Here is a 17,669-nt window from a genome sequence, read left to right as displayed (position 1 = left end):
CTAAGTTCGGGAGCCAAAGTCTACAGACGTGGCTGTTTTGAGAATGACACAAATATACATTTTCACAAAGTTTGCTGCTTCAGTGTCTTTAGATATTTTTGTCATATGTTACTATGGAATACTGAAGTATAATTACAAGCATTTCATAAGTGTCAAAGGCTTTTATTGACAATTACATGAAGTTGATGCAAAGAGTCAATATTTGCAGTGTTGACCCTTCTTTTTCAAGACCTCTGCAATCCGCCCTGGCATGCTGTCAATTAACTTCTGGGCCACATCCTGACTGATGGCAGCCCATTCTTGCATAATCAATGCTTGGAGTTTGTCAGATTTTAGTTTTTTTTGTTTGTCCACCCGCCTCTTGAGGATTGACCACAAGTTCTCACTGGGATTAAGGTCTGGGGAGTTTCCTGGCCATGGACCCAAAATATCGATGTTTTGTTCCCCGAGCCACTTAGTTATCACTTTTGCCTTATGGCGAGGTGCTCCATCATGCTGGAAAAGGCATTGTTCGTCACCAACCTGTTCCTGGATGGTTGGGAGAAGTTGCTCCCGGAGGATGTGTTGGTACCATTCTTTATTCATGGCTGTGTTCTTAGGCAAAATTGTGAGTGAGTGAGCTCCCTTGGCTGAGAAGCAACCCCACACATGAATGGTCTCAGGGTGCTTTACTGTTGGCATGACACAGGACTGATGGTAGCGCTCACCTTGTCTTCTCCGGACAAGCTTTTTTCCGGATGCCCCAAACAATCGGAAAGGGGATTCATCAGAGAAAATGGCTTTACCCCAGTCCTCAGCAGTCCAATCCCTTTACCTTTTTGCAGAATATCAGTCTGTCCCTGATGTTTTTCCTGGAGAGAAGTGGCTTCTTTGTTGCCCTTCTTGACACCAGGCCATCCTCCAAAAGTCTTCACCTCACTGTGCGTGCAAATGCACTCACACCTGCCTGCTGCCATTCCTGAGCAAGCTCTGTACTTGTGGTGCCCCGATCCCGCAGCTGAATCAACTTTAGGAGATGGTCCTGGCGCTTGCTGGACTTTCTTGGGCGCCCTGAAGCCTCCTTTTGTGGCAGGGCTGAAATGCAGTGGAAATGTTTTTGGGGGGATTCAGTTCATCTGCAAGGCAAAGAGGGACTTTGCAATTAATCTGATCACTCTTCATAACATTCTGGAGTATATGCAAATTGCCATCATACAAACTGAGGCAGCAGACTTTGTGAAAATTTAAATTTGTGTCATTCTCAAAACTTTTGGCCACGACTGTACTCCCCTTTGGTCAACTGTAGGAATTCTTCAATAAAGTCTTTGTTGACATCTGTTCATTGAGAAATACTGCACCAAACATCGTAGTTAGATGTAAAACTGCGCGACTAAGATCTCCTCTGCAAAAACGTAAAAATCTATGGCAGATTTGAGTTATTTTAGATTCATTCTGACTACTTTGAGGCTACGGAGTCTCAAAATGGACAAACAGTACTATTGCCACTCGTTCGGTTCGCCTAGCAAACTTTGGTTAGCTGCCAGCTGAACTGAAGCAAGATGAGGCCTTTAAAGGCGATGCACGGTCAATGTTGCACGGTCTGCATTGGCCGTGCAACATTTACAGTGATACGGCCTGTGCAAAAGTCAGGGCATTCATACTTCTTGGGTTTCGATGAGCAGCGTAGAGCTGTTGTGAAGGGAGTTGTCACGGAAGTGAGCTTGTTTATACAGGACCTCCCGCCCCCACCTACCGTCAACCAATCATGTCAATGCAGAGCTATACGGAGCCCTCCGCATTGTTACAAAATTTGGCATAGCGATGCGGTACGGAGCTCAATTTGGCCTCGGCGAGCCTCCGGAGGCTCCACAATTGCATCAGACCCTCCATATGGAGTTTCCGACCACATTTTCAGATCAAGGATAAATTGGCTCTTAGCTGACGCCAATGGCGATAGCCTTATTGGGATCTGACACATTACAAAAAAGACATTAGACAAAAAACAACAATTTATACTGAACAAAAATATAAAAGCAACATGCAACAATTCCAAAGATTTTACTGTGTTACTGTTCACATAAGGAAATCAGTCGATTTAAATAAATTCATGGGAGCCAGGCCCAGCCAATCAGAATCTGTTTTTCCCCACAAAAGGGCTTTATTACAGTCAGAAATACTCTTCAGCAGGATGTAGAGGTCCTGGGCTGGCGTGGTTACACGTGGTCTGCTGTTGTGAGGCCAGTTGGACATACTGCCAAATTCTCTAAAATGACATTGTAGGCGGCTTATGGTAGAGAAATGAACATTCAATTATTTGGCAACAGCTCTGGTGAACATTCCTGCAGTCAAAATGCCAATTGCAGGCTCCCTTAAGACTTGAGACATCTGTGGCATTGTGTTGTGTGACAAAACAACACAATTATTGTATTTGTGTTTGGTCAAACACAATTTTCCCCCAACAGTTCGCTAAGAGCTGGCAGCAAGCTGATAGGTCGGCTGTTACAACCAGTAAAGGCCGCTTTACCATTCTTGGGTAGCATGACTTTGGCTACCCACCAGGCCTCAGGACAGATATGACTGACAGGAGTGGCTATATAGTCAGCTACCATCCTCTGTAGCTTTGCATACACGTTGTCAATGCTAGGAGTATAACAATATTGCTAATTTTTTTTTTTTTATCCACCTCTCCCACACGAACTTTACAAAATTAAAACTTACAATGCTGGGTTTTTTTTTTACACATTTTATTCGTTTTTTTTTATGCATGAATACGATGGCTCACTGTTTGTTGTTGGCATTTCCTGCCTAAGTTTGCCCACCTTGCCAATGAAGTAATCATTAAAATAATTGGCAACATCAAATGGTTTTGTGATGAAAAAGCCATCTGATTCGATGAAAGATGGAGTTGAATTTGTCTTTCTGCCCATTATGTCATTCAAAGTACTCCAAAGTTTTTTTCCCATCAATCTTTATATCATTGATCTTTGCTTCATAATACAGTTTATTTTCTTTTTGTTGAGTTGAGACACATAATTTCTCAATTTGCACTATGTCAGCCAGTCAGATGTGCAGCCAGACTTATTAGCCATTCCTTTTGCCCCATCTCTTTCAACCATACAGTTTTTCAATTCCTCATCAATCCATGGAGCCTCAACAGTTCTAACAGTCAGTTTCTTAACAGGTGCATGTTTATCAATAATCGGAAGAAGCAATGTCATCAAGTGCAGCGTCTGGATGCTCCTTATTATTCACATCAGACACACAAATATGTTTAACATCATCCACATAAGAGTCACAGGTAACTCTTTTGTATGATCTCTTATAAACTATTTTAGGCCCAGCTGTTGGAACTTTGGCTTTCCTGGATATAGCCACTGTGATCACTGCATCCAATGGGTATGGATACAGCTTTATAACAAAGATCTACAGTATTAGTAAAAATGTGATCAATACATGTGGATGATATAGTTCCTGTAGTGTTTGTAAACACCCTGGTAGGTTGATTAATAGCCAGAACCAGATTACAGGCACTGGTTACAGTGAGAAACTTCCTCATGAGCGGCAGGTAGACTAGTGGTTAGAGCGTTGGGCCAGTAACCGAAAAGTTGCTAGATCAAATCCTGAGCTGACAAGGTAAAAATCTGTTGTTCTGCCCCTGAACAAGGCAGTTCCTAGGCTGTCATTGTAAATAAGAATTTGTTTTTTACTGACTTGCCTGGTTAAATAAAATAAAAATAGTGGACAGCTTGATGAAAACCAGTCAATTTTCAGGTCCCCAAGAAAGTACACCCGTCTGTTTTGTTGGATTCTAGCTTGGAAGAATAGCTTATTAGCTTATTTTTACTAATTTTGTAGAATAATAGTGAAGACATCAAAACTATGAAATAACACATATGGAATCATGTAGTAACCAAAAAAGTGTTAAACAAATCAAAATATATTTTATATTTGAGATTCTTCAAAGTAGCCACCCTTTGCCTTGATGACAGCTTTGCACCCTAAATATATTTTGATTTGTTTAACACTTTTTTGGTTACTACATGATTCCATATGTGTTATTTCAATGTAGAAAATAGTAAAAAATAAAGAATAACCCTGGAATGAGTATATTTGTCCAAACTTTTGACTGGTACTGTATATATTTCCCCCCCCCGTCTGTAAATGTACATTCTGACAGTGTCGGTGTGTACTAAGTTGAGGGTCTTAAATTTGAGTGATAGTCCTTAGTTCTTCACGTTGAGTCTATCATTCTAAATTTGGTTTGGAGATTTTATCAACAGTTCTAATGATTCGGAAAGGCGAGAAGGAGAGACAGAGCTCTTAAACTGTGAGGACAAAGTGAGGGGGGTTTGCACTGCTCATCCTGCATGTGGTTTCTAAAACTAATTAAATATTTGTAAGAACCCAGTGAGTCTAGGGAGGGTTCTTCCGAGGAAACCTTATCTTTTCCTGACCTCTGAGAGGGAGGTTATCAGAAAACCCACTAGATTGTAGCTTGGGCTAACCATTATTGGAACATCGATACTATGGGCTTTGTTTTAAGATGCCATCAGAATCCTAATGTTAAAGCGCATTAATACATATGGCTTTCTGGACGATACGGTCCAATGAATCACTTACAAGGCTCGTAGTCTGAGTCTTGCTTTGACACCTGAGGATGAGGATGAAGGAGAGGGTGCTAGTGAGCTGTCTTTGATGATCGGGGAAGACTGGGTAGAAGTGAGAGGGTTATCCAACAGGGAACAAATGTTCATGGAGCCCAGTGAAGATCTAGCGTCCCATTGACATAGAACAGATCGGATGGACGGTCTTTGCCCCAATCTCCTTCTCATCAAAGGTGGTGTGAAATGATTAAACATGTATTCTCTCCCCTGTTCCAAGTCATAATGTATTCTAGGTGGCGTGGAACATGTGAGTGATCATTGTTCCAGATGAGGGACTGTTGGAAACTGACTAATTGACTTGAGCAAGTTTTAGTATGTTTATAACTATATAATTGGCCTTGCAGTAGTGATGAACGTGTTATGGGTTAGATGGAATGATCTCCCTAAGGGTGAGATAGGAGTCATATGACAGAGCTAATACTATAGATTGTGAACTATTGCCCTACAACACTGTCTTATCGCTTCACTGTTTTATATTATTGTATTCTCTCTACGTTTTGCATCATGATATTCACTTGAGTAGGAATGGGTTGCTTATTCTCAAATAGCTCTGTTTATGAGTCCGGGTAATTAACAATGGACTGAGACAAGGTGCAATAATGTATACTCCCTACTGATAAGAAGAGATGGACATGTGTGGAGGAGCACCAAAGGCCCTGGACTCTGGCTGGGACGATAGCACCACCTGCCTAGCCACAGAGATTCATTGTACATCCTAGACTCAGGAGGGGGGAGGGTTTGTCTGGGAAAACAGAGGCGAAGTGAGGATGACATCGCGTCCGAACACATGTAAAACCGGCAGCCTGAGGGGAAAGTTTGGGAATAAGTATAGAGCCTTCATTTTTGTGGACCCCAGCAGAACAGTATCCCAAAGGTATAGAGTCAGGCTACGGGAGAGTTGGAATCGTCATGTTATCAAACTTTGGTTTTTGCCATATACATGCATTCAGAAAGTATTCAGACCCCTTGACTTTTTCCAAATATTATTACGTTACAGCCTTTTTCTAAAATTGATTAAATTAATAAAAATCCTCAATCTACACACAATACTCCATAATGACAAAACAAAAATAGGGTTTTAAAATTCTTGCAAATATATAAAAAAATATAAAACAGAAATAATATTATTTACATAATTATTCAAACTCTTTGCTTTGAGACTCGAAATTGAGCTCAGGTGCATCCTGTTTCCATTGATCATCCTTGAGATGTTTCTACAACTTGATTGGAGTCCACCTGTGGTAAATTCAATTGATTGGACATGGTTTGGAAAGGCACACACCTGTCTATATAAGGTCCCACAGTTGACAGTGCATGTCAGAGCCAAAAACCAAGCCATGAGGTAGAAGGAATTGTCTGTATAGCTCCGAGACAGGATTGTCTCGAGGCACAGATCTGGGGAAGGGTACCAAAAAATTGCTGCAGCATTGAAGGTCCCCAAGAACACAGTGGCCACCATCATTCTTAAATGGTCTCTGGTCTGATGAAACCAAGATTGAACTCTTTTGCCTGAACGCCAAGCGTCACGTCTGGAGGAAACCTGGCACCATCTCTACGGTGAAGCATGGTGGTGGCAGCATCATGTCTGGAGGAAACCTGGCACCATCTCTACAGTGAAGCATGGTGGTGGCAGCATCATGTCTGGAGGAAACCTGGCACCATCTCTACGGTGAAGCATGGTGGGGCAGCGTCACGTCTGGAGGAAACCTGGTACCATCTCTACGGTGAAGCACGGTGGTGCAGCATCATGCTGTGGGGATGTTTTTTGGGAGACTAGTCAGGATTGAGGGAAAGATGAACAGAGCAAAGTACAGAGAGATCCTTGACGAAGACCTGCTCCAGAGTGCTCAGGACCTCAGACTGGGGTGAAGGTTCACCTTCCAAAAGGCCAACAAGCCTAAGCACACAGCCAAGACAATGCAGGAGTGGCTTCAGGACAAGTCTCTGAATGTCCTTGAGTGGCCCCGCCAGAGCCCGGACTTGAACCCGATCGAACATCTCTGGAGACCTGAAAATAGCTCTGAAGCAACGCTCCCCATCCAACCTGACAGAGCATTGGCAGGATCTGCAAAGAAGAATGGGAGACACTCCCCAAATACAGGTGTGCCAAGCTTGTAGCGTCATACCCAAGAAGACTCGAGGCTGTAATCGCTGCCAAAGGTGCTTCAACAAAGTACTGAGTAATGGGTATGAATACTTATGGAAATATGATATTTCAGTTTTGTATTTGTATAAACTTGCAAAAAATTTGAAAAGTGTTTTTGCTTTGTCATTATGGGGTATTGTGTGTAGATTGATCAGAGATTTTTTTTTAAATACATTTTAGAATAAGGCTGTAATGTAACAAAATGTAGAAAAAGTCAAGGGGTCTGAATACTTTCTGAATGCACTGTATGATTATGCATAGCTTAACGCATTACTAACACTTGTCATATTTGGTGTTTTCTTTTGTTTTTCAAGTCTTTGTCTATCACTCTCTCAGGAACCCGAAGGAGGAAGAGAAAGTCAAAAGCTCCAGCAGAAATGTCATTATCAGTTGTACAACAGGAGGGGTAATGGCAGAAAAGGGGGAGGTGGAGTAAGAGTGTGTATAGTGTGATTATAAAACCATGGAAGATTAAGCCATGGAAGAAGATTACAGAGTCAGAGGCCATAAGTCTCGAAGGTGTAAACATACAAATCAACTGAGAATATTAATCATGTTTCATTTTCTTTTCATTTATAAGTCATTTTCAAAGTTTGTATAATATTGAACAGTATGGAGTTACTATTCAAAAAGGAAGGACTGTTGGATTTTAGCTTAAAAATATACTTATTCAAGTTACCATACTAGAACTTACTGATTACTTTACATGTATAAGGAATATATGTTGGGGTTAATGAAGGGTGAATAAGAATTTGGTGTATGGAAAGGTACTGAGTGAGACAAGGGGAAGTCCAGAAAGTTCATATTCTGTTCCTAAGGAGGGAGGCAACACTTTCAGTTCCTGATAAGGCAGGCCAGCTGAGGAACTAGGGAGGAGTGAGTAATTCAGCTCGAGGTCAAGTCAACAGATGAAGTGAGAAGATACCTCTGGGAGGGGTGCCAGAGAGGCCCACCCCAACGACCCTCCTACTACAGTCCTATCTCTCACATGCATACACTTCAACTCCCACAAAGGTTCTAGCATCAGACAGGGCCGTGACTACACCAGTTAAAGGAACCACTTAAGTTCCTGCCTAGCAACAGAGATGTATTGGCTGTCTAGATGTGCAAGGAGTTGACTCCGCCTAGTAGGAGGATATAAATATATGAGCTTGTGTAATCATGCTTTGTCTTTGCAGTTGTTTGACCCAGTGGGTGAATAAACTTGGTTTGATCTTTTTCTAGACGTCTATTTGAGTTTTTACTTTGTTTGTTCATAAACAGTTTACATCACATACTCTATCACGCATTTCACAAACATTATCTGGTTATACCCATTATACAGATCTCTGGTGAAAATGGGAAGGTGCACAGCAGAGAAGGAGCGAACGAGACCAAAAAGACAACATGAAAACAAGCGGACATAAACGCTCATAAAAATGATTCTGCGAAACAGGCATTTGGAATATAAAATGTTTTATTTGACATTTAATGGGCAACATCTTATCTACGTTATCCTATGAACTTGAATGTAATAAAGTACTGTATCTAAATGTTTTTCTCAGGTTGTGGTTTGTGTGTTGGTGTGTTCAGACCTCTGACGCCGCCCCATACTGTTTAATACAAAGATGGTGATAGTACTATGCTACTCTGATCAACAGTACCTGTCCCTCCACTCAGGAGGTCTACCAGCACATGTCCCTCCACTCAGGAGGTCTACCAGCACCTGTCCCTCCACTCAGGTGGTCTACTCTGATCAACAGTACCTGTCCCTCCACTCAGGTGGTCTACTCTGATCTAACAGTACCTGTCCCTCCACTCAGGTGGTCTACTCTGATCTACCAGCACATGTCCCTCCACTCAGGAGGTCTACCAGCACCTGTCCCTCCACTCAGGTGGTCTACTCTGATCAACAGTACCTGTCCCTCCACTCAGGTGGTCTACTCTGATCTAACAGTACCTGTCCCTCCACTCAGGTGGTCTACTCTGATCTACCAGTACCTGTCCCTCCACTCAGGTGGTCTACTCTGATCTAACAGTACCTGTCCCTCCACTCAGGAGGTCTACTCTGATCTACCAGTACCTGTCCCTCCACTCAGGTGGTCTACTCTGATCTACCAGTACCTGTCCCTCCACTCAGGTGGTCTACTCTGATCAACAGTACCTGTCCCTCCACTCAGGTTGTCTACTCTGATCAACAGTACCTGTCCCTCCACTCAGGTGGTCTACTCTGATCTAACAGTACCTGTCCATCCACTCAGGTGGTCTACTCTGATCTACCAGTACCTGTCCATCCACTCAGGTGGTCTACCAGTACCTGTCCCTCCACTCAGGTGGTCTACTCTGATCTAACAGTACCTGTCCATCCACTCAGGTGGTCTACTCTGATCAACAGTACCTGTCCCTCCACTCAGGTGGTCTACTCTGATCAACAGTACCTGTCTCTCCACTCAGGTGGTCTCAAGCTTTATTACAGTATGTCAATCATCAACACAGATTAAAACAAACCCTCTACATACTTGAGTTTCTCCAGTCTCCAGTGTGGATCTTCCAGTCCAGCAGAGAGCAGTCTGACTCCTGAGTCTCCTGGGCGATTGTTACTCAGGTCCAGTTCTCTCAGGTGTGAGGGGTTTGACCTCAGAGCTGAGACCAGAGAATCAAAGCCTTCCTCTTGGACTCCACAGAGCGACAACCTGCAGAGTTGAACATGATTTAAAACTTCTATTTTTTGATAGTGAAAAGAAAGTGGCAGCTTTATTGTCAGTCAAAGGGAGTGGATTGTCAGATTTACAAACTTTATAAACACATGTGGATCTGGTGAACAGTTATCACTTGTTGACCAACTACAGGAATACTGACCTCAGAGTCTCCAGTTGACAGTGGGGATTCCCCAGTCCAGCAGAGAGGAGCTTCACTCCTGAATCCTTCAGGTCATTGTTACTCAGATCCAGCTCTCTCAGGTGTGAGGGGTTTGAGCTGAGAACTGAGGCCAAAACTTCACAGGATGTGTCTGTGAGTTTACAGCCAGTGAGTCTGTAAATACAGAGTAAACAGTTTAATATAAAACCATTACATTTGGATCTAATAAAAGGTTCTCACTTGTTGACCAACTACAGGAATACTGACCTCAGAGTCTCCAGTTGACAGTGGGGATTCCCCAGTCCAGCAGAGAGGAGCTTCACTCCTGAATCCTTCAGGTCATTGTTACTCAGATCCAGCTCTCTCAGGTGTGAGGGGTTTGAACTGAGAGCTGGGACCAACACTTCACAGGATGTGTCTGTGAGTTCACAGTCAGTGAGTCTGCCAACAGAGTAAATACCATGACAGACAGGTTGTATTATGTTACGCTTAGCTTTCCCTGCTAACACTGTTATCGTGCATGACTAATGTGAACACTGTGCATACAACTTTATTTAATCAGTTTGAATTATAATTTGTTCAAGAATAATCAGGTATAGACTCCAGGTTTAGTTAGAGCAACACAATGTCAGGTATAGACTCCAGGTTTAATTAGAGCAACACAATGTCAGGTGTTGACTCCAGGTTTAATTAGAGCAACACAATGTCAGGTGTTGACTCCAGGTTTAATTAGAGCAACACAATGTCAGGTATACACTCCAGGTTTAATTAGAGCAACACAACGTCAGGTATAGACTCCAGGTTTAATTAGAGCAACACAACATCAGGTATAGACTCCAGGTTTAATTAGAGCTACACAACGTCAGGTATAGACTCCAAGTTTAATTAGAGCTCCACAACATCAGGTATAGACTCCAGGTTTAATTAGAGCTACACAATGTCAGGTATAGACTCCAGGTTTAATTAGAGCTACACAATGTCAGGTATAGACTCCAGGTTTAGTTAGAGCAACACATCAGGTATAGACTCCAGGTTTAGTTAGAGCAACACATCAGGTATAGACTCCAGGTTTAGTTAGAGCAACACATCAGGTATAGACTCCAGGTTTAATTAGAGCTACACAACATCAGATATAGACTCCAGGTTTAATTAGAGCAACACAACATCAGGTATAGACTCCAGGTTTAGTTAGAGCAACACAACGTCAGGTATAGACTCCAGGTTTAATTACAGCAACACAACGTACTCCAGGTGTAATTATAGCAACACAACGTACTCCAGGTGTAATTATAGCAACACAACATCAGGTATAGACTCCAGGTTTAATTAGAGCTACACAATGTCAGGTATAGACTCCAGGTTTAATTAGAGCTACACAACATCAGGTATAGACTCCAGGTTTAATTACAGCAACACAACGTACTCCAGGTGTAATTATAGCAACACAATGTCAGGTATAGACTCCAGGTTTAATTAGAGCAACACAACGTCAGGTATAGACTCCAGGTTTAATTAGAGCAACACAACGTCAGGTATAGACTCCAGGTTTAATTAGAGCTACACAACGTCAGGTATAGACTCCAAACCATCCACGATGAACATAGCTTTACAGGCTGTGAGTTTAAATAAAAGTCACTCAATTAGGGCCCATTATTATATTAGCAACACATGATGTACTGAACAATTATCACTTGCTGATCAAGTAAAATAACACTGACCTCAGAGTCTCCAGTTGACAGTGGGGATTCCCCAGTCCAGCAGAGAGGAGCTTCACTCCTGAATCCTTCAGGTCATTGTTACTCAGATCCAGCTCTCTCAGGTGTGAGGGGTTTGAACTGAGAGCTGGGACCAACACTTCCCAGGATGTGTCTGTGAGTTCACAGTCAGTGAGTCTGTCAACACAGAGTAAATACCATGACAGACAAGTTATTATAACGGTACGTTTAGCTTCCCTTCCTTACACAGTTACCAGTGCACGACTAATGTGTACACCATTCATACATGGTGTCACGTCCTGATCTGTTTCACCTGTCTCTGTGCTTGTTGCCCATCTCCCCATTATCCCCTGTGTATTTATACCTGTGTTTTCTGTCTGTTGCCAGTTCTTTTTGTTCGTCAGACCTACCAGCTCTTTTCCCTTGCTCCTGTCCTTCCTATAGTTTTGTTTTCCCCCCAGTTTCGACCATTCCTGCCTGACCTGACCCTGTCTGCCATCCTGTACCTTTTCCCCACTACTCCGGATTACCGACCTCTGCCTGACCTGACCCTGACTGCCGTCCTGTACCTTTATACCCTCTCTGGATTATTGACCCCTGCCTGCCTTGACCTGTCGTTTGCATTGCCCTGTTATAGGAATACATTTTTGTTTCTTCAACCTTGTCTGCATTTGGGTCATATCTTAAAACGTGATACACGGCTTGATGCGGCAATTTTATTTCATTTTAATTGTCTTCTTTTTTTGTTAATTGTATTTATTTTTTCACCCATTTTTCTTCCCAATTTCGTGGTATTCAATTGGTAGTTACAGTCTTGTCCCATTGCTGCAACCCCCATACGGACTCGGGAGAGGCGAAGGTTGAGAGCCGTGCGTCCTCCGAAACACGACCCTGCAACGCAGCACTGCGTCTTGACAAACTGCCCGCTTAAACTGGAAGCCAGCCACACCAATGTGTCGGAGGAAACACCGTACAACTGGCGACCGTGTCAGCATGCATTGCGCCCAGCCCGCCACAAGAGTCGCTAGAGCGCAATGGGACAAGGACCCATCGGCCGGCCAAACCCTCCCCTAACCCGGATGACACTGGGCCAATTGTGCGCCACCTCATGGGTCTCTAAGGTCGCGGCCGGCTGCGACACAGCCTGGGATCGAACCAGGATCTGTAGTGATGCAGTGACACTAGAGAGGCCAGCAACAACTTTTTTTAAATCAGTTTTAATTATAGTTTAACTTCTTATGGCTGCAGGGGCAGTATTGAGTAGCTTGGATGAAAGGTGCCCAGAGTAAACGGCCTGCTCCTCAGTCCCAGTTGCTAATATATGCATATTATTATTAGTATTGGATAGAAAACACTCTGACGTTTCTAAAACTGTTTGAATGATGTCTGTGAGTATAACATAACTCATATGGCAGGCAAAAACCTGAGGAGAAATCCAAACAGGAAGTGAGAAATCTGAGGTTGGTAGGTTTTCAACACAGTTCCCATTGAAATCCCCTTGAGATATGAATGAAGTTGCACTTCCTAGGGCTACCACTAGATGTCAACCGTCTATAGAAATTTGAATGAGGCTTCTACTGTGTTGTGGGACTGAATAAGAACCGAATGAACAGGTGTCAGCCATTTTCTGGTCACGCGCATTCAACATGATATCCACTTGCATTCCGTTGCACCTCAAGACACAAAGAAATTCTCCGGTTGGAACTTTATTGAAGATATATGATAAAAACATGCTAATGATTGATTCTGTACTTAGTTTGAAATGTTTCGACCTGTAATATAACTTTTTGAAGTTTTTGTCCGAAGTAACGCTCGACCAGAACGAGCGTTTGGATATGTATACCAAACGCGCTAACAAAAGGAGGTATTTGGACATAAATAACAGACATTATCGAACAAAACAAACATTTATTGTGGACCTGGGATTCCTGGGAGTGCATTCTGATGAAGATCAAAGGTAAGGGAACATTTATCATGTAAATTTTGGTTTCTGTTGACTCCAACATGGCGGCTAATTTGACTATTGTTCTGAGCGCCGTCTCAGATTGCATGGTTTGCTTTTTCCGTAAAGTTTTTTTGAAATCTGACACAGCGGTTGCATTAAGGAGAGGTATATCTATAATTCCATGTGTATAACTTGTATTATCATCTACATTTATGATGAGTATTTCTGTTGAATCGATGTGGCTATGCAAAATCACTGGATGTTTTTGGAACTAGTGAATGTAACGCGCCAATGTAAACTCAGATTTTTTTATATAAATATGAACTTTATCAAACAAAACATACATGTATTGTGTAACATGAAGTCCTATGAGTGTCATCTGATGAAGATCATCAAAGGTTAGTGATTCATTTTATCTCTATTTGTGCTTTTTGTGACTCCTCTCTTTGGCTGGGAAAATGGCTTTTTTTATTGTGGTTTGGTGGTGACCTAACATAATCGTTTGTGGTGCTTTCGCCGTAAAGCCTATTTGAAATCGGACACTGTGGTGGGATTAACAACAAGACTACCTTTAAAACGGTATAATACACATATATGTTCGAGGAATTTTAATTATGAGATTTCTGTTGTTTTGAATTTGGCGCCCTGCACTTTCACTGGCTGTTTTCATATCATCCCGTTAATGGGATTTCAGCCCTAAGAAGTTTTAAGAGTTTATTTTGGTGTGCTTTATTTACATGAATACTTACAGAGCTTTCCTGCAGCCTCTTACAGCTGGGAGCAGTCTCCTACGACCCTCCTCTGATGTCTTGTATTGCTTCAGGTCAAACACATCCAGAACCTCCTCTGATATCTGCAGCATGTAGGCCAACGCTGAACAGTGAGCAAGGGAAAGGTTTTTGGATCTGTTCTCTGACCTCAAGTACTCTTGGATTTCCTCCTGTACTGAATGGTCTTTCATCTCTATCAGACAGTGGAAGAGATTGATGCACCTCTCAGGGGAGATGTTCTTCCTTTGCATCACCTTAAGGGATCGGATTGTTTTCTCGACGCTCTCTGGACTGCTTTCTGTCTGTGTCACCAGACCTCGTAGGAGTTTCTGATTGGACTCCAGTGACATGCCATGAAGGAAGCGGACAAAAAGGTCCAGGTGTCCATTCTTACTCTCCAAGGCTTTATCCACAGCACTCTTCAGCAGGTCATGCAAGGTTAGCTCTTCAGACGCAGCTCTAGACTTTCTCTTGAGGAAGGGCTTCAGTTCATCCATGTTCTTGGTTGTGTAACAATGGTACATGTAGACAGCTGAGAGAAACTCCTGAATGCTCAGATGAACAAAGCAGTACACCATTCTCTGAAATAACACAGATTCTTCTTTAAAGATTTGTGTGCACAATCCTGAGTACACTGAGGCTTCTTTGACATCAATGCCACACTCTTTCAGGTCTTCTTCATAGAACATGAGATTACCCTTCTCCAGATGTTCAAACGCCAGCTTCCCCAGCTTCAAAAGAATGTCCTTATCTGACTCCATGAGATCCTCTTGATCCATCTCATCTCTTCCATGATACTTCTGGTTCTTCAGGCTGGTCTGAATGAGCAGGAAGTGTATGGACATCTCAGTCAGAGTCGTGGGCATCTCTCTCCTCTTGTCGGTCCTCAACATGTGTTCAAGGACGGTTGCAGAAATCCAACAGAACACTGGAATGTGGCACATGATGTGGAGGCTCCTTGATGTCTTTATGTGTGAGATGATTCTGCTGGCCAGGTCCTCATCACTGAATCTCTTCCTGAAGTACTCCTCCTTCTGTGGGTCATTGAACCCTCGTACCTCTGTCACCTGGTCAACACACCCTGAAGGGATCTGATTGGCTGCTGCAGGTCGAGTAGTTATCCAAAGGAGAGCAGAGGGAAGCAGATTTCCCTTGATGAGATTTCTTAGCAGAACATCAACAGACGATGCCTGTGTGACATCAGACACCATTTCAATATGCTGGAAATCCAATGGAAATCTGCCTTCATCCAAACCATCCAAGATGAACATAGCTTTACAGGCAGTGAGTTTCTTTGCATTGCCTATGTCTAGTTCTGTGTGGAAGTCATTTAAAAGTCTGAGAAGACTGTACAGCCGATCTTTAATCAAGTTCAGCTCCCGGAAAGGAAGCATAAATATGATATCCACATCTTGGTTTGCCTTCCCTTCAGCCCAGTCTAGGATGAACTTCTGCACAGAGACAGTTTTTCCAATGCCAGCGATGCCCTTCGTCAGCACAGTTCTGATGCTTCTCTCTTGGCCAGGTAAGGGTTTAAAGATGTCATTGCAGTGGATTGCTGTGTCATGTGAGGTTGGTGTCCTGGATGCTGTCTCTAGCTGCCACACCTCATGTTCATTGTTAACCCCTTCACTCTCTCCTTCTGTGATGTAGAGCTCTGTGTAAATCCTGTTGAGGGGAGTTTGATTCCCTGCTTTTTCCTTGCCTTCTTTCACACATTCATACCTCCTTTTCAGACTGTCTTTGTGGTTTACTATGGCTCTCTGCAGGCTGTCATCCACTAAGAGGGAAGAGTAAAAAGGATGTGTATCAGAGACATTCTTTGACAGGATGAAACATGGATCTTCCACAACTACAGTAACTTATATTATCTCAAATGATTGTAGTTAACTACTGTAAATCATATTGAGGTATTGACTTAGCACACATGTGCAAGTGGTATTACTGTTTTCAGAGCCTCTGGCATCATTGGGTTCACTCAGGTGCTGTAGTACAGGACGTGTTCTGGAGCTCTTTCTACACTGAGGACAGTCATAGTCTCCTGAAGGAGCAGGTTTCTCCCAGTATCTGGTGATGCACTGTCTGCAGAACCTGTGTCCACAGGTGATAGAGACTGGATTCCTCAGCACCTGGTGACACACTGCACACCTAGACTGATCCTCTGGCAGAGTAGACCATCCACTACAGAGATAAAGGAGAGAGATACTGATCCTCTAACAGAGTAGATCATCCACTACAGAGATAAAGGCGAGAGAGATACTGATCCACTAACAGAGTAGACCATCCACTACAGAGATAAAGGAGAGAGAGAGATACTGATCCTCTAACAGAGTAGAACATCCACTACAGAGATAAAGGAGAGAGAGAGATACTGATCCTCTAACAGAGTAGAACATCCACTACAGAGATAAAGGAGAGAGAGAGATACTGAGCCTCTAACAGAGTAGATCATCCACTACAGAGATAAAGGAAAGAGAGATTGTAGATGGTACTACTGATCCTCTAACAGAGTAGAACATCCACTACAGAGATAAAGGAGAGAGAGAGACTTGTAGATGTTACTACTGATCCTTTGGCAGAACTGCAGAAAGTGTATTGATGTTTGTAGTCATACAGTATGAATCAGGACCTTAGTGATGTTTGGAGTCATACAGTGTGAATCAGGACCTTGACATTTACAGTAGATGGACCTCCAGTAACACCATGAATGTTTTAATGATCAGAATGGAACAAAGACCTAGATTGATTTGTAGATGGGTTTGTTAATCCATGGAAATATCTTCATGATAAATGACAATCTTGACTTTTCAGTTCTTACCATGGATCAGTATCAGTTGTAAAATCAATATCTGTGAGAGGAATCCATCAAGTAGTAGTAGTAGGAAGAAGTAGTGGGAAGTAGTGGTAGTAGCAGCAGCAGCAGTAGTAGGAATTGGTCGTAGTAGTGGTGGTAGTAGTAGTAGTGGTGGTAGTAGTAGTGGTGGTGGTAGTAGTAGTGGTGGTGGTAGTAGTAGTGGTAGTAGTAGTGTGGTAGTAGTGGTGGTGGTGGTGGTGGTGGTAGTAGTAGTAGTATACAGTGCCTTCAGAAAGTACTCAGGCTGAATTTTTTCTTACCCATCTACACACAGTGGTTGTGGTAGCAGTAGTAGTAGTAGTGGTAGTAGTAGTAGTGGTGGCAGTAGTAGTAGTAGTGGTAGTAGTAGTAGTAGTAGTGGTGGTGGTAGTGGTATTAGTGGTAGTAGTAGTAGTAGTAGTGGTGGTGGTAGTAGTATTAGTAGTGGTGGTGGTAGTAGTAGTAGTGGTGGTGGTAGTAGTAGTAGTAGTAGTGGTGGTAGTAGTAGTAGTGGTGGTGGTAGTTGTGGTGGTGGTGGTAGTAGTGGTAGTAGTGGTGGTGGTAGTGGTAGTAGTGGTGGTAGTAGTAGTAGTGGTGGTGGTAGTAGTGGTAGTAGTGGTGGTGGTAGTTGTGGTGGTGGTGGTAGTTGTGGTAGTAGTGGTGGTGGTAGTAGTAGTAGTGGTGGTAGTAGTAGTAGTGGTGGTGGTAGTAGTGGTAGTAGTGGTGGTGGTAGTGGTAGTAGTGGTGGTGGTAGTAGTAGTGGTAGTAGTGGTGATAGT

At 42.9% G+C, this 17,669-nt stretch overlaps 3 protein-coding genes across 11 annotated transcripts in view; 2 read left to right on the top strand and 1 right to left on the bottom strand.

Annotated features, from left to right (window-relative positions):
- Window positions 1–17,663, bottom strand: part of LOC139571472 (NACHT, LRR and PYD domains-containing protein 12-like) — a 278,699-nt gene extending 261,036 nt beyond the window's left edge. The window contains exons 1-6 of one of the 9 annotated variants that reach the window (XM_071394514.1): window positions 16,003–17,662; window positions 14,037–15,837; window positions 11,346–11,519; window positions 9,895–10,068; window positions 9,628–9,801; window positions 9,288–9,461 (exon numbers count right to left, since the gene is read on the bottom strand). In XM_071394514.1, the coding sequence (XP_071250615.1) occupies window positions 9,288–9,461; window positions 9,628–9,801; window positions 9,895–10,068; window positions 11,346–11,519; window positions 14,037–15,837; window position 16,003 (2,498 nt within the window). In that variant the 5' untranslated portion in view covers window positions 16,004–17,662. Of the gene's footprint in view, window positions 1–9,287; window positions 9,462–9,627; window positions 9,802–9,894; window positions 10,069–11,345; window positions 11,520–14,036; window positions 15,838–16,002 lie in introns of all 9 variants that reach the window. The other 8 variants (XM_071394861.1, XM_071394883.1, XM_071394665.1 and 5 more) reach the window with 8 other exon arrangements.
- LOC139571038 (NLR family CARD domain-containing protein 3-like) overlaps window positions 1–17,669 on the top strand; it is a 388,726-nt gene that overhangs the window by 345,788 nt on the left and 25,269 nt on the right. The gene's annotated exons all lie outside the window — the stretch shown is intronic.
- LOC139572443 (NLR family CARD domain-containing protein 3-like) overlaps window positions 1–17,669 on the top strand; it is a 61,313-nt gene that overhangs the window by 19,097 nt on the left and 24,547 nt on the right. The gene's annotated exons all lie outside the window — the stretch shown is intronic.

This window comes from Salvelinus alpinus, chromosome 1 (genome assembly GCF_045679555.1).
Source record: "Salvelinus alpinus chromosome 1, SLU_Salpinus.1, whole genome shotgun sequence".
Taxonomy (NCBI): Eukaryota; Metazoa; Chordata; class Actinopteri; order Salmoniformes; family Salmonidae; genus Salvelinus; species Salvelinus alpinus.
Note: the sequence above shows the minus strand (reverse complement) of the source record. Positions and strands in the feature narration are given on the sequence as shown.